This window comes from Lupinus angustifolius, chromosome LG09 (assembly GCF_001865875.1).
Source record: "Lupinus angustifolius cultivar Tanjil chromosome LG09, LupAngTanjil_v1.0, whole genome shotgun sequence".
In the NCBI taxonomy this organism is placed as follows: Eukaryota; Viridiplantae; Streptophyta; class Magnoliopsida; order Fabales; family Fabaceae; genus Lupinus; species Lupinus angustifolius.
This window is the reverse complement of record NC_032017.1, coordinates 15,686,535-15,711,068: the sequence shown is the minus strand read 5'-3', so window position 1 is coordinate 15,711,068 and position 24,534 is coordinate 15,686,535. Positions and strand designations below refer to the sequence as shown.

Below are 24,534 nucleotides of genomic sequence, written 5' to 3'. Positions count from 1 at the left end.
TATGTATGTATGCTTCTGTGTTTTGTTTAATTAAATCGATCGATAATATATCTCCAATTTTTACATTTGACTGTTTTACATGAATCGTGAAGTTTGGTAATGCTATGTGGTACTTGTATTCATTTACTCAAGAAATCAACTGGGAATTGGTAGTTGAGATAAAATGTATAAATGATCTGTCTATTATTTACTATTCATTTTTAGTTATTATTGACGCTTAAAAATAATAATACAAATGAATGATGCAACATCTGTATATAAATCTTTATACTGACATTACATAAATATTATTGTCATGATATCATTGATTGATAATACAATTGTATCCTTGCACGTGCTGGTCTTCAATTTTGTTCCATGACCACATTACAATTGGATAGAATAAAATTAAAGCTCTTGATTGTTTTGATGATAAAATTTGACACTTCATCAAAAGTACAAAACAACTAGTAACTAATTATTTGTCATTAATTGATTTTCAACATATCTTTTTATATTAGGAAAAAATCTAAAGGTACTAATGTTGATTGATTTGTTCTGGTTGTCAGCAATTGATAATGGATAATGATAGTAATAATATTGGTAATTATTATTTTTTCAAAATTTATTCTGAAAGGGTGTTTGTCACTTTCGAACTTGAAACAAAATTATTTTAAAACAACACAGTTGATAACTGATATACTTCAAATCTCGCGGGTGATTCATCTTAGTTATATACGTAGTTTCAATTGTTTCTTTTATAAAGTTCAATTGTTTCTTTTATATAGTTCAATTGTTTCAATGATAAGTTTGAGTTGCTTCATATAATTCATAATTCTTTCATGTTTTATAAATAAAAAATTTAAAAATTATTATTTTTTAATTCCTATCCTTCTCATTCTTCCAATTTGCACAAATACATTAGAGGTTAGATTTAGAAGATAATAGTTGGTTAGGAAATTAGAAATTAGTTAAGTTTATGTTAGTTACTTGTTTTACAAACTTCATTTTCATATTTTCTCTTTATAAATAAGTCATATTGGATCACTTCATACTCATTCTATTGAATATGATAAGGAGAAGTATTATTCAATTCAATAAAGCTATAATTTCATTCTTTCTCCTTCTTTATTCTTCTTTAAGCCTTTCTTATCTTTCTCATTCATGAATGTCTCATCTTTCTTGTTCATTAAAAGATTTGTCAATATCTCATACCATTTCAATATGGTATCAAAACTTAATTATTCTTTTGATGACTTTCGCGCTTCAATTCCTCCACTTCTTGAGATTCTTGGCATCATCATCAATGAGTCTGTCTTGCCAATGAAGGAGGAGCATAAGTTGTTCCTTGTGAGACTGCTTTTGCCTCTGCTTGCAAAGATTATGTTGCATGTGTAAACTTTATTTGAAGTCATGTATAAATGGATCTTAAGAAATCATAGTTTTCACATCCATAAGAATAGTTACAGATTACTAACCTTTCCCTATGGCGATACGATCCTCCATTTAGTTGTTGTTTGGTGTTCTTGGTTTATAGAGTAACTTTTCTATCTCCTTCCCGTTCTTACTATGCTCTTCCTTAAGTGATGGCTGATAGAACAATCTTTATGGGCAGAGATAGGGACAATGTTTATGGTCCTTTTTCTTGTTAGTATAGTGCTTCCATCAAGCACTATATATAGGCTCTTTTCCAAGAGTCTTAACATTTCATTGATGACTCTTCATCCAAGAGTTATGTCATGAAACAATGAAATGATATATCCATTCATGTCACAAGAGACATATTTCTTACATTATGTACATGTTAAATTCTCACCCTAATTTGATATAGAAGAGTCTATTTTAAATCAAATATAATATGAAAATAATTTGGAAGATATAACTTTCATAAAATTACATACTTTAGACGACTATTTGATTTCATCGTACAAATACAGTCAATCATTCCTTTTGGTAAAGCAAAAAACAACTTTGTGGGATTGGTGGAGGGGCTCCTTGTGAGGCCTTTGAGAGGGTCCAAGTAAAGGGCGATAGATACACAAAGAAAAATAATGATTAACAATATTGGTATGGATTCAAATCACACCTCTATTTGTATGTGTTTGGTAGAAGAGATATCACTAAACAAATTAACTGAATTGGGTGGAGTTTTGTCCGTAGTTTAATACAAAAAATACTTTTGCTTTGTTTCACAAGCAGCCTTTTGTTTCCAATTTAAAAATCAAGATAAAATTATATGATTTTTGCGAGTATCCATCATTTTGTAATAAACCAAATTAATTCTAAAAATAACTACCAATAGTAGGGTTTTTTTATACTACCACAAACATTTTCTCACCTTTTTTGATAATGAATTACTTTTTTGGGTTCGTGGTCATCCCTCTTAACAAGTGGTACTATCAGGAATTGAATCATCTATCTTAAGGATCATCAGAACTGTATACTACTAGACCAACATCTTGTTGGTTATCAGGAGACTTAAAAATGTTTCGGAGTGGATTCCATTGATAGATTTGTCAAAAAAAATATAAAATCTGGAATATATACTCAAAAAAAGCACTATCCCCTTAAAATGGGAAAAAAAGTTTCCCTGGCTTAAAAAATCAATTAAGATGCTTGAAATATCTAAGTACAATAATTTTTTTTAATATTCTATAATGAAATATTGGAATTCGTATTTCCATAGTGGAGGAAATTTCCATGATATATAATTCCCGTACACCCCAAACCCTTATCCATATCACCATTTTTATATTCTCCTCATCTTGGGAATACTGAGTGGAGCACTTCGATTAACTCCTATCCATTTGGAGAAACAAATAGTAGAGAGAATATAAAGCTGAAATAAAAGAATATTTGAACTTGTGTTTTCTCAGTTGTCTTCTTGGCAAGACAATCAACTGAATGATGTTTTCATCGATTTGGACAGTTACATAAAACAAGATTGTTTAGATTTTAATCACCATAAAAATTTAAATCTTAAGTGATTAAAATTATCATTTAGGTAAAGTCACGAGATCCAGATCTCAACAGAATATATACGATAAGGACAAGTGTCAATATGTCAGATGAAAATCACGTAAATAACTTCAATAATTCAACGACAGATTAATCTAGCAACTGTCAGTTTCAACACTGATTTGGAAATTGAACTATGAACATAATCTTTCAATAAAAATATTTACCTATGATTTTTTTTACCACCAAAGTATTCATTCAGCCTTTCGAGATTCATAGTTATCTCTCTTAACAAATGTTGCTCACAGAAATCAAACACTCAACTTTGGAGAAGTAGTGAGGCCTTATACCACTAGACCAATATTATAGTAAAGTTAAACATATCGATTTTCTTAACATGGTAAGGATGGAAGAATTAATTGAAATTTATCATCAAAAAATATTTATTGCATTTCTGTATTTTTCTACGCCTATATTAATAATTCTCATTTTTTGTATCCCTATTCTTTATCTAAGAAGATGTTAAGAAAAACCTTATATATGTTGTGTAGATGTGAAGAAAAATATTTTACGTAAACCAAATTTAATAGCTCAAAAAGACAAACTCATAAGTTGCACTGGCAAGAGGGAAAGATAATACGTGTAAGACATCCAAAAGTGGCTTATAAAAAAAACAATGATAATTCCTTTATATGCTGAATTGAAAGAACCCATGAGAGTTTCACTTTCAAACATTATTTTTCATGATGCAAAAGTAACAAAATACGTCATCTTAATTTTGTTGAACCAATAATGAGGAAGCGATATGATATAATATATACAAGTGTGTGGATTCAATAATTTTTACTAGGAAAAGATACAACTTTTCTATTTTGCATATTGCGATATCCAAAGTTAATAGGAACACTCATTTTCCCACTAGTTTGGATATGAACCATGAGAAAAAGCAGGGTCCGGTGGTGCCTACATGAGAACTGCATGGAATCACCTCTAAGCTAGGTAGGACACATTTTCATCACGAAAATATCAGAGCAATAGCACAAAGAGACGAAAAAGTTGGAGACAAGATCACGTTTTAACTTTAATTTTATGGACAATGTTGATGTAAATTTTCATAATTATTATTGGGACATGTAGATTGGGTTCCAAAAGTATAGATTATGATAATGCATGTGAGATCTAGTATTTTTTATTGTCAAACAAAAGTTTTGGTTTAAGATAGAAGGTTTTTTTTTATTATTCTATGGTTTAAAAACACAATTAATGTTGGCGATAAGTTATAATAGGATTGGAGAGAGATTTGTGAGTGCATCTCCATATAGAAATATCTTGCTCTGTATTATTAAATATATGTGTCAGATCGTTTACGATATTTTAAATTTAGCTAAAGGGGAAGACCTAATAGACCATGAAAATAATTGATGTAGCGTGCGTGCATTCAATTATACGAGAAAATGCAACGTTGACGAGGCTTATGTTGGCTTAATTTTATGGAATTTAAATTATAGTATTTAAAATAAAAAATATCTAAAAGTATCTTGTTTGGGTTAATTGAATATGGTCTACACAAAACACCACCTCAAAGACCTTACCTTGTGTGAAAAGCAAATAAATTCATGGTGTGGAATCAACAGTGATAAGATGCAAAATGCACAAATATTAAAGGAAGGAGGAATTCCGAAGAATCTCTAAATAAATTAGTTTGAATATTGTACAAAAGCTTTTACTCATATATACACGTCTAGTTACATTAAGTTAACCAACTAAGCTAGAGATGTAGAAAAGTAGCAGCAGATGAATGAGTTTGTGAATGAAGAAAAGTTTGCCATGGATAGCCAATTGAGAAGAAAAGAAAAACGTAGGGAATGATAATATATGAATTTTATATTTTGTTATTGCATCATTCACTATTCGTATTTATGTTTAATCATTATTAACTATTCAAATAAAGTAATACAAATGAACGATGAATAATATGGTAAATCTTTATATCGACAATGCATAAATATTACATTTTTGCTAATTGTTTAGGAGAAAATGATGTATACATTAATAATATAAGAGTTTTTTATACTGCCACTTTATCATCCACCATTCATATTCAACCATCGTTGAACTTTAAAAAAATTAATTCAAATATCTTCAATTTCAACCGCATGCTTGCTCGTGTTGTTAGACAGTATATGCAAACTGTCTCTCTATCAACTAGTTCGGTCTACACAATAGCCATTTTCACGCATGAGTGTCAACCTCTCACTTGAATAGTGGTCTTCGTTTTCTCAATTGTCCTTTTCCACGTTCCAACATTTTGTGCTTTATCTCCTAGTCATATTCTAATCTGTGTTGAGTCTCTTGACCTTGGGCATTTTCGCATTGGATTGTTCAGCTCCGAATTGATGAGCCTTCATTAGTATGGGCCTGTTTTTTATAAGCCCAACAAGAACAAGATAAATTACTAAGAGCATTTCATAGCCGAATAGGAACATTCTTGGCCGTTCTGAGAAAAATAATAATGTCCCTATTTGGGACAAGTTGTGAGCGTTTATAAATTATAACTCTACTGCATTGAATAAAATAATGAAGGACCGTGGTAAGAAGGAAAGGGAATAAAAAACTAAATAATTTACAAGGTGACAGCTGAACAAAGTGAAGGATTTACATACACGTGGTTATGGTGGTGAGATGAAGGAAAGTGACAGTATTTAGAGCATGTACCATAATTGAACTCAAATTTTTTCTTATATGAGTTTCATTATGGTAGAGGCTCTAACTAGATAATAGGGATTATCTCCGTTAATAAAGATGTAAGTGCTACATAACAACATATAAAAAACAAAATGTAAGACATTTTTATTATTTTATTTATCATAAAATCACATTTTATTATTGAAAATATATGTAAAAACAAGTATTTGTCTTTCGAGAGTATACTTGTTAGACATTATTCAGATTTCAGAGCAACATGTAATTATTCCGACGCTTCATGTTTAGACTTTTGCGGCTATTCGCTCATTGTAATGGGAAGCAAGTAATAATAATCTTAAAAGTAACATAATAAATAATAGAGAAAATGATGTGTGCACTAATAATGTATGAGTTTTATATATTGTTATTGTATTATCATCATTGATTTTTAATTATTATTTAATTTTCAAAAAATATAGTCCAAATAAATGGTGAATAATAAAGTGCACATATATAAAACTTTACACTGTCGGTATATATATTTTACATTCTAAATAAATGCAATATCCTCAAATTTATTTACAAACAAACTAATAGTTTTAACAAATATATTTTAAGATAGTCTACTTTTTTATAAACACGAATATTGCACCATAAAAAACTATAGCGTTTATAAATACGGTTTTTGTTTAGGGTTTAGGAAACCTCTTATAGAAATGATTCGAACCAGACTTTCTTCGTGGAATTTGAATCAGATTTCCTTTGGGGGTCGCCTTATCTTGGTTAATGATGTCCTCTCAGCTCTCCCTGTTTACTATATGTCCTTCTACAAAGCTTCTGTTGGTGTTATTCGTTCGATCCAAAAAATTCAGAGGGATTTTCTTTGGGGCGGGACTGAGAGTCATAGAAAGATCCCTTGGGTTAAATGGGATAAGGTGTGTACGCCTAAGTCAAAGGGTGGGTTAGGCGTCAAAGATATTCATCTCTTCAATCTCGCCCTTCTTGGGAAATGGAACTGGCGTATGCTCACTGAGAAAGATAGTTTGTGGTGTAAAGTTTTGTGTTCTAAGTATGGTCAGAATTTTGCTAATGTTAATGGGATTGAGCCTAGGTCTTCTTCTACTTTCAAATCTCTTTGGGCTAAGGATATTGGTAATCTTTACCCTACTGGGTCTGATAACAATCTTTGGTTTTGGGAAGGTATTACTCGCTGTATTAGTGATGGGTCTTCGACCAGATTCTGGCATGACAATTGGGTGGGCCCTATTAATCTGTTATCCAGGTTTAGAAGACTTTATTTTCTCAGTGTTAATCCGAACGCTCACATTAGTGAGCTAGGAAGTTGGGTTGACGGAAATTGGGTTTGGAACATTTCTTCGAGACGTAATCTTTTTATTTGGGAAACTGATCTAACTGAAACTTTTTTGCAGGTAATTCAAAATGCTGTTGTCCGTGAAAATGTTCTTGATTCCTGGGAGTGGCGCCACGACAAATCCAAACTTTACTCCGTGAAATCTGCTTATGATCTTCTCTTTCGTCATCATCATCAACCTCCGTCTAGTGATATTAACCACATTTGTATGCATGTAAACTTTATTTGAAGTCATGTATAAATGGATCTTAAGAAATCATAGTTTTCACATCCATAAGAATAGTTACAGATTACTAACCTTTCCCCATGGCGATACGATCCTCCATTTAGTTGTTGTTTGGTGTTCTTGGTTTATAGAGTAACTTTTCTATCTCCTTCCCGTTCTTACTATGCTCTTCCTTAAGTGATGGCTGATAGAGCAATCTTTATGGGCAGAGATAGGGACAATGTTTATGGTCCTTTTTCTTGTTAGTATAGTGCTTCCATCAAGCACTATATATAGGCTCTTTTCCAAGAGTCTTAACATTTCATTGATGACTCTTCATCCAAGAGTTATGTCATGAAACAATGAAATGATATATCCATTCATGTCACAAGAGGCATATTTCTTACAGCATGTGCCTTAGCCTCTATAAGATTGTTTCATGTGCTTCATCAATTAATTGATGTGCTTCAACAAGTTTACAAAGAAAGGAGGAGAAAAAATGGTTGCCTATGGAAAAACAAGACCATTTGAAGGGCAAGAATTGTAATATTGCATATTGTAAAATAGTGGAGATTTTAGTGATGGATTCAAGCGAAATCCTAGCTTATGCAGTCAGATCTTGAAGAATCTCCAGCCATGTTCAATGGAATTAGGAAAGTCCAATACCCATAGAACCCTTCTCCTCTACTACACTAACTTTGTATCATCCCTAGAAGGATATTTCTTATACAATATTACACCATTTTCTTATTTTTCAGCATTTACCCCTTTCTTCTTCTTATTCATCATTGAAGCATCTTATTAGGATCAAGATTCTGATTTGTTCTCTCTTTCATCATCAATTGTTGGTTTGCTTCTGTCCATGATGATTAAGCTCAGATATAACTTCCATCATAAATGGTTAAGCATTGGATGAATAACATTAAGCAAAGATATAACTTCTGCTATGAATGGTTAAACATTTGATGATATAACTTTTGCCATGAGTGGTTAAGCGTTGTTATTACTTCAAATCAAGCTTCAAATCAATTCCAAGCCGGAGACTGAAAATTTCATTCACAAGCTTGAGGAGGGATATTAACGATATATTGGAGGTTATTTTTAGAATATGACAATTGGTTAAAAAGTTAGGAATTAGCAAGTTAGGTTTATTTTAGTTAATTGTTTTACAAACTTTATTTTCTTCTTTTCTCTGGTATAAATAAGTCATATTGACTCACTTTTTACTCATTCAATTCAATATGATAAGGAGAAATATTACTCAATTCAATAAAGTTGTGATTCCATTCTTTCTCCTTCTTTCTTCTTCTTGTTCAAGCTTTAAACTTTTCTTATTTTTCTCATTCACGAATATGTCATCTTTCTTGTTCATCAAAAAAAATTGTCAATGTCTCATACCATTTTAACACTTTGGATCCTCTTACTACGTGTTCATAATTATTATTTCATTTGTCCCCTACCCAAGTTTTATGCTTCTTTATTTTCACCCATAGAGTTAGTCACTCTCTCACAATTCACAAACCTATATATTGAATCCAAACCTATCATTGCATAGACAGGAGAACAATAATTACATTTTGTCAAGGCTTCTTCCTTTGGTTGGTATCTTAAATTGAAATTTCAAATAAATTGTATCTTTATTCTAATGTATGTAGTTTTTTTGTTAAAAAAAATTGGACTATTAATGTATTATTTCACCTTTTTTAGTAAGAAATTAATCTTTTTTAAGATTCATGGTTATCCCTTCTAACAATTGTCGCTCTCAGGAATTGAACTCTCGACTTTTAGGTTCAAGTGATACTTTAAACCACTAGACTAACATTTTGTTGGTTGTTTTATGTTAATTGTTTATATATATGTTATTTATAATTTTAAGTGTTATCTATTGTATTTTTGTAGTTTTATAATCTTAAATATACTTGTGCCTTCTTTTGGATAAACTTAACCGTGCATTGTTGCTGGTAAGCAAGGACAGAAAATATTGAAGTCATCATCTGTGAAAAAGTAATCTAGAATTTGAAGAAAGTAACAATTACTAAGGGAAGTGAGGTAAAAGAAAAGTACAAATAAAATATTATTAACTTAGTCAAGATTCTTTAATCTTTAGTAAAGGTAAATGGGAAAAGAATACCGAGAGTATTAAACTTGCAATAGGGTATAACTTCATTGGTTTAACTTTTTTATTTATTTATTATTTCTTTTTATGTTTCCTTAATTTAAGTTTTAGTGTGTCTTTGAACCAATTCTTAAAATATTTTATTTTAATAATTAATTATATCTAAAATGTTTTTTTAATAATTGATTGTAATGAAATATGTTTTAGGCTAAACCATACCAAAGCTACTTATATATTTGTTTTGTACTACTAAGAGTATTGTCTTACCTTTTTGGGTAACAAACTAATCCATTATAGAATTTGTGGTTGCTTCTCTTAACAAATGTTGTTCACAGGAATCGAATATTCAATATTAGGATCCAATGATGTCTTACACCACCACTAAACTAACTCTTTATTGGCAACTAGGTGTATTTGATTCAAGTAATTTTCCCTTATCTGTACCAATTATGGGAATATATATATTATTCCTGAGTTGACATCCAGGAGTATCTAGTACCCTGTTGAGTGTGATCTTATATAACAAGAGTAGAATAATATAAAGGAATTGCATGTGTACCCTGTAATGGACTAATTCCAGTGGATACAATATAAAAAGGGATAAGAAGGAGCCACTTGTTTGGCTTTAGCTACGCACGAGAACCTAAATTAGTGGATCTTTTCTAATAATATAAATTCTAATCAGATTAATACGGGTTCAAATACAGGAAATAACTTATTTACTTGTAAGAATAAAGTTGTATATATTTACCTTCTCACACTCCACTAAGTCTAAGGGGAGCTTCTCTGCAGCCATAGTATAATCAATTTCGGTTACTCTTCAGCATTAGTAGTTTATCATATTATTCTTATTATTTGTTTCAGTTAAGGCATTGTCAAATATGGTGATAATTTAGTTTATATTTTTGTATTTGCAAAGCATACATACAAAGCCTAGTTGGTAAGCAACCTTGAAGGAATAATTATTGTGAAGAAAAAACGACTAAGCACTATGTGGGGTTGGTCCTGCACGTTAGTGCAAGAACAATCTCTATCAACTTAGGCATAAAACCATTTTCACTTTACCATATTGTTGTACAATGTATAGTTCATTTTTCTTTCTCAACAACTACTGAAACTGAAACATTAGAGATGGCTTTGCTCTATCACCTTAGAATGATTTGTTGGTATATCATTTTCTGCACATTTATCTCTCTCTCTCAGAAAGATGAGATTGAAGCTTCAAACCTATTAAATATATATTAAGTCTCTTTATGAAACAGCTACACACCTAAGCATAATGGCTTTTGATGAGGGTGATGCTAAAAAGGAGCTTCATGAAGTTGGTATAAAAATCTCAAAGGGTTTTCCTATTTCTGGGACTAGTCTAGCTTCTATGGAGTCTTTGTCCTTACCACTGGTATGTATTATTGCTTACACTATTGTCAGTTTTGGCCAATGATATATATTTAGATTCTATTGCTGATGGTTTGGTTCTGCTGCTATATAAAATAGGTTCAGGAGGTTGTTCTTTCTGCAGATATGCAATGTGAAAAGTGCCTAAAGAGGATTACTGACATTATTACCAAAATGAATGGTAAGTTTATTTGTAAGTTCCCTTCATTGGACTGGAAATTTGGAATGCTATACTTTAAAAAGTGTAATATGTATTCAATGCATAGTAAAGATTTATATGTTATATACCCTTTATCAACAAAGTGTTAGTCTAGTGGTGTCTCACTAAATCCTCAACATGATCAAAATGTTAAGAGTTTAATTCTTAGGAGCGACACTTGTTAAGATGAACAATTACGCACCCTAAAAATGATTAATTCTTTACCTAAGAGATGAAAAAATACCCTGATAATACCAAACAATATTAAATATGATTATGAACGGTAAATGATGCATTCATAATATAAAAAAATCTTATATTATAATCTATACATCCTTTTCTCAATTTTAAAATTTTTAAACAACTTATATCTCAGATGATTAGTTTGGTGCAGATATCTGTCAAATTGCTTTGTGTTGATTGATTTTTAAGCACAAGGCTTGAAAACCTTGTTGCTTTAAACTTTAAAGCCCCAAAAAATCTCTAATTTTATTACTTATAAGCCCTCAAAATATTAGACAGATTGCTAATATTATTGATTTTACTTTAAATTTTTCTTAGAGTTTACTTTTAACCGAGAATGTTATTTATTTCATTTTAATTGAATTTTATGTGAATGTGAAGGAGTGTTTGTTACAAATTTATTTATTTACCTCTTATTAAGCTAAGGTAGCCTTTGGAATAATCTGTTCTTGGTTTCTCAGGAAACCCCTCTTCCCCTAACTACTCATGCTATTGTTAATTTTGTACATCCAAAAATATGTTTATTACATATTTTACCATCATATAAGTAGTCTGAACTAACATTTCTGGTGGCTAACATGTTAAGTCATAAAGGCACTTAGATATGAATAACTACAAATTATTATATCATAGAACACCTTTCAAACAAATCTTCACAATTTACAATGCATTAATTAGTTAAATCAATAATATATATATATATATATATATGATTGGAAAATGAATAGCACCACAAACATCCAAAGAATTATACTTCTTAAGTTTTGTTGCTAATTTTATTATCCCTCAAACTTGCTAGCTTAGTTGCTTATTGCTTATATATATTAACTAAAGTAGTGTACTACTATAAGAGAGCCCTGAGCATTATACTTTGTAATAAATATTGACCTTGAGATATGTTTATTTTTATATTCTTCAGTGGAGACAGAGTCTGTGGTGGTGAATGTGCTGGAAAAGAAAGTGACACTTACTTTTAGATTGTCAAAAGTTGGTAAAGTAATCACACGGAAAATTACTCACATCAATAGGAATCCACTACCTAAAGTTGCCATTATCAAACGCATATTTGGCTCTTCTAGTGGTTAACTGTTGCTAAGAAATTATCCACTTGTTCATAGGAATATTATGCAGATAGATTTTATAATGTACAGAACTAAGTTTTTGTATTCATGATTGACAATGTATAGGAAAAGAGATCTTAGTGAACTATGATTATATCAATTTTACTCCACTGGATTTTGGGTCACACATTAATGTAAGTCCAATCCCTTTAAAAAAAAAAATCCACTTGTCTCCTCCTAACTTTGACACATGGGCCATAAGTTTTTTGTGAAAGCAAAATGAATTAATTCTAACAGCTTGTAGAAGAAGAATTTGAACCTACAATGCACAACACAGAAACTTTAGTTATTTCATTGGTTATATTTTTGTTATGTATATGGAAAATGCCATGTTAATATGAATCAGACTCCTTTCTTAAGAGAGATGTACCTTAAAAAATCAAAGAAAAAACTATATACAATAACACTTGTATCTTTTTATTTATTACGATAAGACATTTTATTCTTAAAACTAAAAAAAATAACAAACTCTACTCTCCATTTTCGTCCTGTAATTGACTTACGTGAATTATATATTTCAAAAGGGGTAGTTTTTGACAGGTATTATAAGTTGTGGCACATCATGTACCATTAGTCTGTGATGGGTTGAAATTTTTTATTGAAGTTAAAAAATTAATAATTTATTATTTTTTAACCAATCATAACTAATAGTACATGCAGAGACATAACTTATGGAATATCAAATCTGAATCAGTTTTTGACAGCCATATTGAAAGTATAGTGTTGCACACAAAAATGTTAGAATATGAGAAATTTTATGCATTGAGGTGTTGCTTTAATGCCAAAGATGGAGCAAGAACACATCAGCTAAGGGGATAAATTCCCCCCTCAACCATAAGGTGCTTTAAAATGAAATAAAGAGGTGCTTTTCAATTTGAAGTGTTGCTTTTAGGATGCTAACCATTGGCATCAAGATATGCTTCATTTTGCTAGGTTGGTTCTCAAAGGGTTTAGTGTTAGGTTGAAGTCAAGGATAAAAAAGACCTTTTAAGCAAAACAACTTCTAAGTTCAATACAAGAAGAATCATATTCCGTAATGAATGAGCACAATGACTTGTTTGATTGAGATTTGAGACGATACAAAATTATAAATATCAATTTATTCCTCCAACAATTCATCAATTCCCACAAGCTTTACCAACTAGTGCTGGTTTAAGTGGTACATGCTTGATTTTCTTAAACTAAAGTCTTGAGTTTGAGTCTTGTGTATGAAAAATAACCGCTGAAATAGTTAGCCCCATAATTTATAAATATTCTCGGTTCGGACGTGATTACCTCCACGTAAGAAAATATATGAGAAACCAAATTTTTTTTGGGCCCAAACCCATTTCTCCCTATGCCTTTTCCGCCTATCCAATTTAAAAAAGCAACCCTGAGTACTATCCATTCAACTTGTATACATCAAAATATCCCTAGTAGAAAGGAATGAGACTCCTTTCTTTACAGTAATGAAAGACAAATAATACTAAAAATTAAAGAAAATGTGATATACTTTTACATTTATTATAATAAGACAAATTTACCTTTTAAACTAAAGAGGAAAATTGCACTTGTCTCTCCATTAATGGAGATAGCTTGACCCCATCCAAAGTATTAATGTATTTTCTCAATATCCTCCGTCCACATTCAATGTGTGTCAGAACATGACATTAAAAGATTGATTTCTAATTATATTACAAGTTGGATGTTAGCTTTATTATTACTTTGTAAATCGTTGTAGATTTAAAAATCGTAATTAACGTGAGAAATGCATTATTTAAAAAAGAACCATATATAGTAAAATACAATGTTGAGATAAATATAAAAAAAAATATTTATAGCTTGATATTTATGGATGAGTTAGATTATTAGATGAATATGTGTCTTATTCCTAACAATGGAGTTATTGAGTTAAAATAAATTATGTTTAAATATATTTTAATCAATAAAAATCGTGAGTTTTATGATTCTTATTATTTTTTTAATTTAAATTTAATTTATTCACCGCGCGAAATATGGATGAGTTAGAGTATTACACTATTATTACGTGGGGTATGTTTTATTTTCCTGTTTATTCAACGCGCGAAAGTTAAACCCTAATCCTAATCCAACCATGGTCACCGATGGCCACAAGCACCGTCGTTCCATCTCTCCGGGAAACTCCGATAAATCCTCTAAGCGCCACAAGCACCGCCACCATCATCGCCGTCACCACCGCCACCGCCACGGTAGCAGAAAGCGCGACGAAGAAAACGAATATGATTGTGAAACTGTTCCTGCGGTTCCTTCACCGATTCCCGCTACCAATTCTGCTCAAAATCGTCATATGCCGGTTGATGATGCCGAGGAGGGGGAGATTCTCGAAGTTGAAGATGGCGATGTTAGGAAAAAACAGATTGCATCTTATTCGGAGGCTGGTGAAATTGAGGTTATCGGAGATCGAGATCCTCGATCTGATAAGGCGAATTCGGTATGTTAGATCTCAATTTTATGAAATTTACATGTTTTTCTTTGGCGTTGATAGTAGTGACTGTTTGTTTCGTGATTGAATTGAATTTTGTCCAAAGTTCAGAGTTTATTTTAACTTCTTTGTATCTCAGGCATTTCAATTTATGTCACTTTTTGCGTTAACCAAACTTACATTTTTTGGTAGAGTACTCTGTCAGTGTTCCCTAGTTATGTAATTGCAAAATTAGTTTCTCTACGTGTTTCAGTGGAGACTGAAGAGTGGTGATTATTTAGTCAACAAGAGCTGGTTACTTGCCATGGCATTTATTTTCTTTGCTATGGATTGATATGGTTGTTTTGTTTGGTTTATCTATCATTATTGCCTTTATGTACATAACTACTTCTTTGTGTTGTGTAGGGGCTTCATGCTAACAATTCGAAAGTTAGAAGTGAGGGTATTAGTGATGAAATTATTTTTAGCCCGGCATTTGATGCAGAAGATAGGACATGCCGTCAGAATAACATTGGCCATAGAATGCATGAAGATGAGGGTTCTCCTAATCTTTTAAGTGCTAGTCCTAAATATGGAAAGGATGCTAGAGGTAGTACAAATAATATGGGAAATGGCCATTTGAATCCTAAGTCTCCTAAAAGAGAAAAGAGGCGTAGTGGAGAAATTGGAAGTTATAAAGGAAATGAGATAGTAAAAGGTGAGTATGATGATGATCTGGAGGTTGATGGTGGGAAAGTAAATTATCACAGGAATTCATCCTCGAAAAGTGGAGAAAAATATAGGTCAGGACATTTGCCTTCTCGTGATAGATATAGAAGTCGATCAAGATCAAATGATCATGCTAGGGACAGGTCTCGTTCTCGTAGTATTGTAGAAGAACATAGAAGGCACTCTGGTGAACAAGGGGACTATCCATATGCTGGTCGATCGAAGTCTGACCGTGAACATGATGATGAAAGAATGGTGGTAAGGAGAAGTGAAATTTATCGCAGTCGGGAGGCCCGAGATACGAGTATGGACATGGGTGTTGACAGGGACTTGCAGAGGGAAAAGAAACGAGAGAATAGCAGGAATAGGGAGGTAGACCGGGTCTGTAGAAGGGAAAAAGAACATGGAAGTAGCCATGTGAGGCATAGAAGGGATGCAGAAAGAGGTAAGAGCAGGGAAAAAGAGGATGATAGTGGTAGGAGAAGAGAAAATGAACGAGATAGAAGCCGGGAGACAGTGTATGAAAGGGATATGAGAAGGGAGAAGCAAAGAGATAGAAGTAGGGACAGAACAAGGGGTGATGGAAGAGATAGAGTCTGGGAGAGTCGGCAGAATGACAAGAATCAGGAAAGGGATAAAAGTAAGGAAACAGAGAAGGAGAAAAAAGAGGATAGAAATAGGCATAAGTATAAAGACATTGTGAATGGTAAGGGGGAGCATCTGCATTGCAATGAGAGTTATGACAGTCGAGATAGATATAGAAGGCATTCAAGACATGAAGAAACAGAATGGCACCGGGAAAGAAAATTAAATTCCGAGCCTGTAAAGGTTTATAACAGTATGGACAGTACCTTGGTTGATGATGAAAACAAACTCGACAGGTATTTAATCATCTACAAAATTTTCTCACCAGCGAGTCTTCTGAATGCATTTCATGTTCTTTTTTTAATAATTACTTTCTATTTGATTTTATTTGTATTGACTGCAGAGGAGAGGATGAAGATGACTTAGATGAGAAGGTTACATTGCAATTACCTGATCAAGAAGAAGAAGATCTCAACAGGATTAAAGAGGAGAGTAGAAGGAGAAGAGAAGCAATCTTAGAGAAATACAAGAAGCAGCAGCAGCAGCAAGAAGAACAAACTACTGAAATTGAAGGAAAAGGTATTATTATTTTTTAATTATATTTTCTTTTCCTTATAGGTTTGTGTGTAGTAACTATTATTAGCCAAGATGATCTTTGGAAAAGCTAAAAACCTATCTTGTTTAATATCTGGCTGGATAGTAGTTGCCTTTGTTTATGATGCACTTTCATAGCAATTGATTTTCAAATTGTTGGTCTGTATGTCTTTGACCATATATCAAGGAGCCCTCATTTTCAGATTGAAATTCTAAAGGCATGTGTCATATAACACATGTTCAATGAAGCTGCATATGTGGATCGTAACATATTTTGGTCCAATAGTTGAGTCCTGAACTATGATCCTCTCCTCTTTCTTATGGAGAAGCTGTTGCTATTGGGATCCAAAACCATTTTCAGTTATACACAATTCTTTGCTGTTATTTTGAGTCACATGTTTTACACGGGTCCTATTGTCTGCTTTTGTTTTATACATGCAATATAGTGTGCTGGTCATTCATGGGAGACTTACAAAAACAACAAGCAAGCCTTTATCCCAATAGGTGGGGATTCATGGGAGAATTATTGGTGGGAAATTTTTCAGCTTCTATACTGGCTAGAGTCCCAGCTTATAACATCAGCTACTCTGGCTTCCTCTTTTAAGTTGCTCCTGAATAAGTAATGGACTTGTGTTCGGATGGAATTTGATGCATTTTATTTTAATTTAACCCTTGCTTGTTGTGGAATGTTCTCTTTTCACGTGAGAATTTCTTTTTTGTTGTTTTTAGTTAGTATTGTGTTTTTTCTTTTTATTAAGCTAGCATAATAAGAATTATATGTTATTGGTTGTATGTTTTTGTGTCCATTGAAACTTTAAGGGACAAAAAAATAAATGTGAAACAAGCTGTCTATTCACGTAAGTCTAAATTGAGCTGGTTCTAGTGAGGATTGGTGTTTGATTCTCCTCTATTATATCATGCATATTGTAGATTATCTGATATGTCCTTTCATATCTAATTACAGTTTATATTACTTGTGCCACCTTTTTGTTTCTTGGTTTCTACTGAAATTCCTTTTTTCATAACTTTTTTGTGTTTGGACATGTCTTTTTCTAGTTTTCCATTGACATTTAGCATGCAAGTTAGTGAAATACTGATTAATGTCAGACCTGAAGTTATACCATTTAAAAATTATGTGTCCATTTTTCTGTGTCATAAACAAAAAATAGTGTTATAATGTCAGGTTATGAACTGATACATAAAGAAGATTATATGTTGGGTTAATTACTTTTGTGATAAGTGTGTTTATTTTCATTCCATCCCTTTGCTGCCTTCTATACCACTTTTAATAACTTTCTAATGCATAATTTTTGAACTATGATTAGACAAGCAAACTGAAGAGACTCCTCCTGCCATTCCTAAAGCTCTTTATGGAAAGAACAACGATGTTGATGGTGCAGAAGTATCTTTTTCTGTTGGTAAATCTCCTGCAAAAAATGGGAATGTTGCTTCTGGTAAGATCTCAGTTGCTGGGGGACTTAGAGAGGGTACTCCTAAGGTTTGTACTTAAATTAGTTCATACATTGCAGAAATGGTATATCACATGATTAAGTGGATTTATTTATACTTTTCATATCCATCTGAAGCTCCATTTCAACATTTACAGAGTGAGAGATCAGATGACATGTTTTGTGATGATATATTTGGCGAGACACCAACTGGAGTTCGAAAATTGGTAAATGTTTTGTTTAATCTATTCAAATTATGAATCGCGGGATTTATTCTGTGTTTATTTTATTCAATGAATTGCTGATTTTGTAGTTAATCATGATTTCATCTTTGATTAAGGATGAATCTTACACATCTTGAAATGTTGTTTATAGTATGCCTGTTTCCCATCTCCATGATTTCATCACTGCTATTATTTTCCCTTTCTGTCTGCCTAAGTTTGCTTCTGTAATATGCTTTGATAGGATTCCAATGTTATTTTTCTCCTTTGAATCCAATCTGAGTGGCAATAATATTTTTCGCGCTTTTAGTTCTATGGGTGTTTTTTAGTGTTGGGTTCTAATATAACCAAACCTAGTTATCTGGAAACTACCGTTATTTACTTCTATTATAATTTCTACAGACTTTTATACCTGACTTGAGTTGTTAAGTTGCTATTTTTTTGTTCAGTTCTACTCAATATTTTTTTTATATAAGGTTAGATTTCCTCCCTTCTTTGCAGGGAAAAGGAGATGGTTTACAGATTGAGAGGGGTGGCTTGCATGACAACTGGGATGATGCAGAGGGGTATTACAGTAAGTATTTTATTTAAATATTTTGTAATTTTATTTGTACTTTATCTTTTAGGCTTTTTTGTGTGCACGATTATTCATTAAATTATCGCAATCAATTCCATTCAATCAATAGTAAATCCTATGCATTAATATTTCTTAGAGTTAAGTTGATCTTAGGTAAGATTTCATTAGTTTTAAATTTGAAAAATATCTTTTGGCTTAACAAACACTTACCAGAATTGTTACATTATTCTATAAGCTATATGTATTTAAAAAAGAATCAAGTTTTACCTAATTGATAATGTCAAGCAGTGTTTCATTTTACCTAATTGATATGTATTTAATTTTGCTTCCTTCTTTTGAAGTTTCTGGAAGTTCCTGAAAATATAAATGCTGATTCTTATTTTCCTTCTACGATATGACATAGGCAACTTAGGATTCGAAAATCTATGTTATGCTTAACATTCGGCAACCATTTCTTTTCCACATCTTTAGTAATATTCATTTATTGATGTATTTCCAAATTTATTTGGATGTTATGATGTGAAATTCTATTGGGCGAAAGAACTTCTGTTAAATCTGTTATAGTTTTGTGTTATATTGTCATATTGCTATGTGATTTTGCAGGTTATCGTTTTGGTGAAATACTTGATGGCCGATATGAAGTCACCGCTGCTCATGGAATGGGTGTCTTTTCAACAGTTGTTCGAGCAAAGAATCTTAAGGATGGTAATGGAGAGCCCGAAGAAGTAGCTATAAAAATTATTCGTAGTAATGACACTATGTGAGTAGATTTGCATTCCTTGGTATCCTCGTTAAAATTTCTGCTTTTACATTGTACCCTTTACTTATTGTTTTTTCTCTAATGTGGAACAGGTACAAGGCTGGTATGGATGAGTCAGTCATATTGAAGAAACTAGTAGGTGCTGATCTAGATGATAAGCGTCATTGTGTTCGTTTTCTTTCAAGTTTTAAGTACAGGAATCACCTCTGTTTAGTTTTTGAATCTCTTCATATGAATATGCGTGAGGTCTTAAAGAAGTTTGGTCGCAATATTGGACTTAAGCTAACTGCAGTGAGAACGTATGCAAAACAGCTTTTTATTGCACTGAAGCATCTTCGGAACTGTGGTGTTCTCCATTGTGATATAAAACCAGATAATATGTTGGTAGGCCTAAAATACTGTTTTGTGGTTAGAGTGTTTATTTTCAATGAAATTACATTTTTTATTGGTTGGCTTGTTTCTTGTCAAGAAGAAATATCCATTTTCTACTACATTTCTTTAAAAAAAAACTTCCTCATTTGACCAGGTAAATGAGGCCAAAAATGTTTTGAAGCTGTGTGACTTTGGTAATGCCATGTTTGCTGGTAAAAATGAAGTTACCCCATATCTTGTTAGTCGCTTTTATCGTGCCCCTGAAATAAGTAAGTTTCATTCATACTGCTAACAATTTCATATTACTATTTCTTAACCATTTTTATTTTGTTGAATATCTCATGGTTTCTAACTGTTGGGCTTTTGAATTTTTGTATGCAGTACTTGGCTTGACCTATGATCATCCATTGGATATGTGGTCTGTAGGTTGTTGCTTGTATGAACTCTATAGTGGGAAAGTTCTTTTTCCAGGCTCCACAAACAATGACATGCTACGACTTCATATGGAATTGAAGGGCCCTTTTCCAAAGAAGATGCTACGAAAGGTATTTCTTTACTTAAATGTTTCTTATGTGTTATGCCACTGTCTGAGATCTGGGAATTGATTATTTTAATGTTTGATACAGTAGGCTTGTTTTGGTACTCGTTTTTTATTTTCTGATGCAGCATTAGTTACTAAATTCATCATATTACGTGGTTGGTATCTTCAATTGAATATGTCAGCGTGTTTCTGACAATATCTAGTTATTCTTATAATCATGTTTGCAGGGAGCATTTACCGAACAACATTTTGATCTGGACTTGAATTTTTTTGCTTCAGAGGAGGACCCCGTGACAAAAAAGGTATACAGGACTTCTTTACCATATTTATAATTTGATTCTTTTGTTCAAGATTGAATGATCATTTTGAATAATCCATTAACAATTGTTGGTTGTTTATTGCTTAGACGATAAAACGGATGATTGTCAACATAAAGCCAAAAGATATTGGAACAATCATCACTGGCTCTACTGGAGAGGATCCAAAAATGTTGGCCAACTTCAAGGATCTTCTGGAAAAAGTTTTTGTCTTGGATCCAGACAAGAGGTTGACTGTGTCAGAAGCATTGAATCACTCATTCATCACTGGCAAGTGAACAATGTTGCAGATTTTAACTCCCAAAATGTTGTTCACTGATATTTGTACATAATGTTCTACTTTATATCGAGATTCTAATCCTTTGGCATTATTTATCTTCTGTGTACGGCCAAGAGATATCAGCACAGTTGTTGGCCTGTAGAAGTGAAAATGGGTGATGTCTGATCAGGCGAACACTTCATTGGTGTTTCTTTCAGTGGAATGTAATCTTTCTATTGTAAGATAACACGCCAGAGGCAGTTTCTTCCTTTTTATGTGGTCATTGTGAAATTTAATGTTTTTTAGTTTCATTTTGTGTAGTTGTTTGTAGTTTGAGCATTGCTCTTGCAATTAAATCCATGGAAATTTTATCATGAGAACTTCGATTTCGTATGAATTGTAAACTTCTCTTCTATGATGACCCTTTGCAGAAGATAGATTGTACTGTTATACAGATTTTACAGATGTAGTGTCTCTTGTGTTGTTTTCAGTTAATTTACTTTACGTACATTCTTGTTCTCCTTATTCATCACCATTATATCCAATGCATATTTTTAACAAAACTTGCCTGAGGTGTAGAGATTCTAATTTAGCTTTTCATTCAGGATACCTGCCACTGGTTTGATGCATCATGCCATGCTTAGATGCTTAAAAGGCACCCAGGAGAAGGTACCTTGGTTTGTTTATTGGGAAATTAACTTCACCATAGGAATGAATTATTATTTCCACTACAAATTTCTTCAATTCCAATAGAATAGTTTGTGGGGTTGAGTTGGGTTTGGATGACCTTTTTGAGCCCTGAGAAAATCAATGGTTGGTTACTCTCCAAGTACATGTGAGCACTTATTTTGTCCATTAAGCTAGGTAGAATCTTTTGATTTTTAGGGGAGTGGGGGTGGGATAGGTTGATATTTTAGCTGGTATTTTGTTTTCTGGGGTTTCCTTACTGTCATAACTAGATTCAGGCTGTATATAGATATTTTGCTTGTTAAATTTATGTTTATGCATTTTTTCAAAAAGTTTGAATTCTTTTTTGCATTTTATATTTAGAATTTTTTGTATCCTGTGTTCTAATGAACTTGCATTGCATCTTATCCATGGGTGGTCATTCTGGAGGCATTTCCATTGGAGGTGTTTGGCTGTATCCTAGAAGCGAATTCGTATCTCAGTGAGTAATTTGATTCAGCAACTTTTTTTAGCTTGTGGTGTGAGTTTAACTTGGTGTTTTTATTTGGTGTTTGCTTTTTTTAGGTACCATACTTTTGTCCCGCAGTTTTTGTAAGTATGTTTAAGTCCAATTCTTTTCTTGTTGTTTGTGTACATTGTTGGTCTATGGTGTCCAATTCAGTTTCCTGTGATAGCCAATCACTTAATTATTTTATATTTTACAAGTTTCCTAAATTTAATGGATTTGAAGTTCGTAACTATTTCCTTAAAGTTCAAGTAGTCTTTCTCATGGTGAATGTCGGTGTTGGTTAGAATGATTTGACTATAGATTTCTGTGCCTATCATGCTGTTATGTCTGACTTCTAATCATGGCAATCTTGCTATATTACTCCCTTGTGTGTTTTCTCAAACTCCTAATAGTATCAACTTGCATCTCAGTCAATAGCTTTTGTTTTGACACATGTTTGTTTGTGACTCAATTCAATTTTTATTTATTCTAGAGGATAATGTAATCTTAAAAATTACCCTATTGCAGTAGTAGAAAACTATTTGGACTGGACCTTTTCAACACTTGCTAGTTTCTATGGTAGATTTTCAATACCTTTTTTCTGTCCTCCATGTATGTCATCATTTGTCTTCTTTTGTTATCCATAAAAATGGCCTCCTCAATTGCTTAATGTTGTGTAGTTTGAGACCATGTTAGCTTTTTCTAACTTTTGACAAAAATAGCTTTATAGCCAACAGCTCTGTCTGCAACATTTTGATTAAAATATTTTCTGAACACTAGATACACTAGTTGAAACACTTACTAATTCTGCTTGCAGAAAGACGCAAAATTTCTTAGATTTTATCATGCATATCTTTTAAAATATTATATATACCTTCACAAGTCAACTGAAGGTTCTACTTTGTTAACTGACGGTGCTTCAGCACCTATGTGGATTCTCACAGTTCCGATGTTTATAAGCAAGGAATGTTGCAAGGTTGATACTTGGGTGAACACTATTTGTGGCATTTAATGAAAGTGAATATAGGGAATAATGAAATATATTTATATTCATGGCTACACAGATGTGAATGAGGGGGAAGGGGGCACTAGTAGGGTCCTCTTTCAGTTTTCTCTGTCAAGGATTCTACCTCTTTTCCCAGAGGCACTCACTCTGGTTTTTACCTTTGATTATACCTCTGAAGGATTTACGTTGTCTTTCATATTTATATCCAGTGAAGTGTTTCTGTATTCGATTGGTTCCCGGCTTTAGAAACTGAGTGGTATAATCACTGAGTGCTATATATGCCAGTTTTGTTGAAGGTGGAGGATTGATAAATGCTAAGTGGATAGCATCCTGACAGTATCAGTGATGTGTTACTTGAATAGTGAAAATGGTCTGGAAAATTCACATGAATTGTGATTCTTAATGCTCATTAGGTTACGATTTTAGTGATTTTAGTGTTTCACCTACTTCAGCCAAACTTCATTGCATAGAATAATGGGTCATTACTTAAGTTACATTTTCACATTTTCTGTTTCCTTTTCAGCTTCTATTCATCCTTTTAGCCCTGTCAATTGTTACCTTTTGGGACTCAAGTGTCAAAATTGTTAATTTTACCTGTTCTGTTGCTAATTTCATAACCTAGTTACTGTAGGATTTAGTGATAGATCATTCCTTGAAGGTAAAGTTTTGGAAATGCTGTCCTTAAAACTGACTAGTGCTAAAATGGTTGTTTTGCTGCTGTTGAGGTTTTGCCGTTGATGATGAATATGTTACGTGATCATTTTCTAAGCCGAATTCGTCGGGCAGACTACCTGATCTTCATTACAAACTAGCAGTGCATTCATTTTCTTCATGTAGATTCCCCTTGCATGTTAATATTCATTTTATTACAATCCCTTAGATGTGTGCAGTGTATGAATGAATAGATGAGGTTCAAAAGTGAGATGTTTTTCCCAAAGTACTTGATGTGAACCATTGTTCTAGACAGGCAATGCCTTCAATTATCATATAATCATAGGTATAGTTTGTGTACAAATCAATGTGGTCCTCAATTAACTCGTCAATTTTGTTATATCGAATGATTCTGTATTTTCGTTACTCGCAAGTGGCAAGGCTTTGAGTAAGATTTTCTGAAAATCTGTGATTTGAGTACTACAAAAAGTAGTAACATAAGAGGTGCTATTCAAAACTTAAATATGGTTTGTCACATTTGGCTTAATCTAAGCATGTCTCTGTCTCTAGTAGATGCTGATATTTTTAAAAACGATGACGGCTACTAA

At 32.4% G+C, this 24,534-nt stretch overlaps 2 protein-coding genes and 1 long non-coding RNA gene across 15 annotated transcripts; 2 read left to right on the top strand and 1 right to left on the bottom strand.

Annotated features, from left to right (window-relative positions):
* Positions 10,291-12,386, top strand: LOC109356511. Its single transcript, XM_019599844.1, has 4 exons — positions 10,291-10,497; positions 10,538-10,714; positions 10,810-10,891; positions 12,072-12,386. The coding sequence occupies exons 2-4, from the start codon at positions 10,595-10,597 to the stop codon at positions 12,236-12,238; spliced, it is 369 nt and encodes a 122-aa protein (XP_019455389.1). The 5' UTR covers positions 10,291-10,497; positions 10,538-10,594; the 3' UTR covers positions 12,239-12,386.
* On the top strand, positions 14,278-24,303 carry LOC109356504 (serine/threonine-protein kinase prpf4B-like). Of its 13 annotated transcripts, none has more exons than XR_002108745.1 (16): positions 14,278-14,722; positions 15,119-16,302; positions 16,410-16,585; positions 17,926-18,098; positions 18,207-18,275; positions 18,771-18,843; positions 19,450-19,606; positions 19,699-19,990; positions 20,133-20,247; positions 20,360-20,523; positions 20,747-20,821; positions 20,926-21,106; positions 21,701-21,764; positions 22,197-22,263; positions 22,347-22,373; positions 23,799-24,303. XR_002108745.1 is itself a non-coding variant. In XM_019599837.1 (15 exons), exons 1-14 carry the CDS (start codon positions 14,366-14,368, stop codon positions 21,718-21,720), a joined length of 2,916 nt encoding a protein of 971 aa, XP_019455382.1. In that variant the 5' UTR covers positions 14,293-14,365; the 3' UTR covers positions 21,721-21,764; positions 22,197-22,448. The 13 variants fall into 13 exon arrangements, 7 of the variants coding, with proteins under 7 accessions (XP_019455379.1, XP_019455382.1, XP_019455376.1 ...); XR_002108743.1 differs by having other exon boundaries at positions 14,293-14,722; positions 22,212-22,263; positions 23,561-24,286; XR_002108746.1 differs by lacking the exons at positions 22,197-22,263; positions 22,347-22,373 and having other exon boundaries at positions 23,799-23,823; positions 24,152-24,303.
* LOC109356512 lies at positions 23,134-23,564 on the bottom strand. The gene is made up of 2 exons (XR_002108750.1): positions 23,446-23,564; positions 23,134-23,368 (listed from the first exon to the last, which is right to left on the bottom strand). It is a non-coding gene; the product is annotated as an uncharacterized LOC109356512 (long non-coding RNA).

Bases quoted from the DNA above. Each gene is read 5' to 3' on its own strand.
- LOC109356504 (XM_019599831.1), top strand. From the start codon at position 14,366: ATGGTCACCGATGGCCACAAGCACCGTCGTTCCATCTCTCCGGGAAAC. The intron at 16,586-17,925 runs GTATTATTATTT...AACTATGATTAG, and splicing joins TACTGAAATTGAAGGAAAAG to ACAAGCAAACTGAAGAGACT. The intron at 20,822-20,925 runs GTATACAGGACT...TTTATTGCTTAG, and splicing joins AGGACCCCGTGACAAAAAAG to ACGATAAAACGGATGATTGT.
- LOC109356511 (XM_019599844.1), top strand. From the start codon at position 10,595: ATGGCTTTTGATGAGGGTGATGCTAAAAAGGAGCTTCATGAAGTTGGT. The intron at 10,715-10,809 runs GTATGTATTATT...TATATAAAATAG, and splicing joins AGTCTTTGTCCTTACCACTG to GTTCAGGAGGTTGTTCTTTC. The intron at 10,892-12,071 runs GTAAGTTTATTT...TATATTCTTCAG, and splicing joins CATTATTACCAAAATGAATG to TGGAGACAGAGTCTGTGGTG.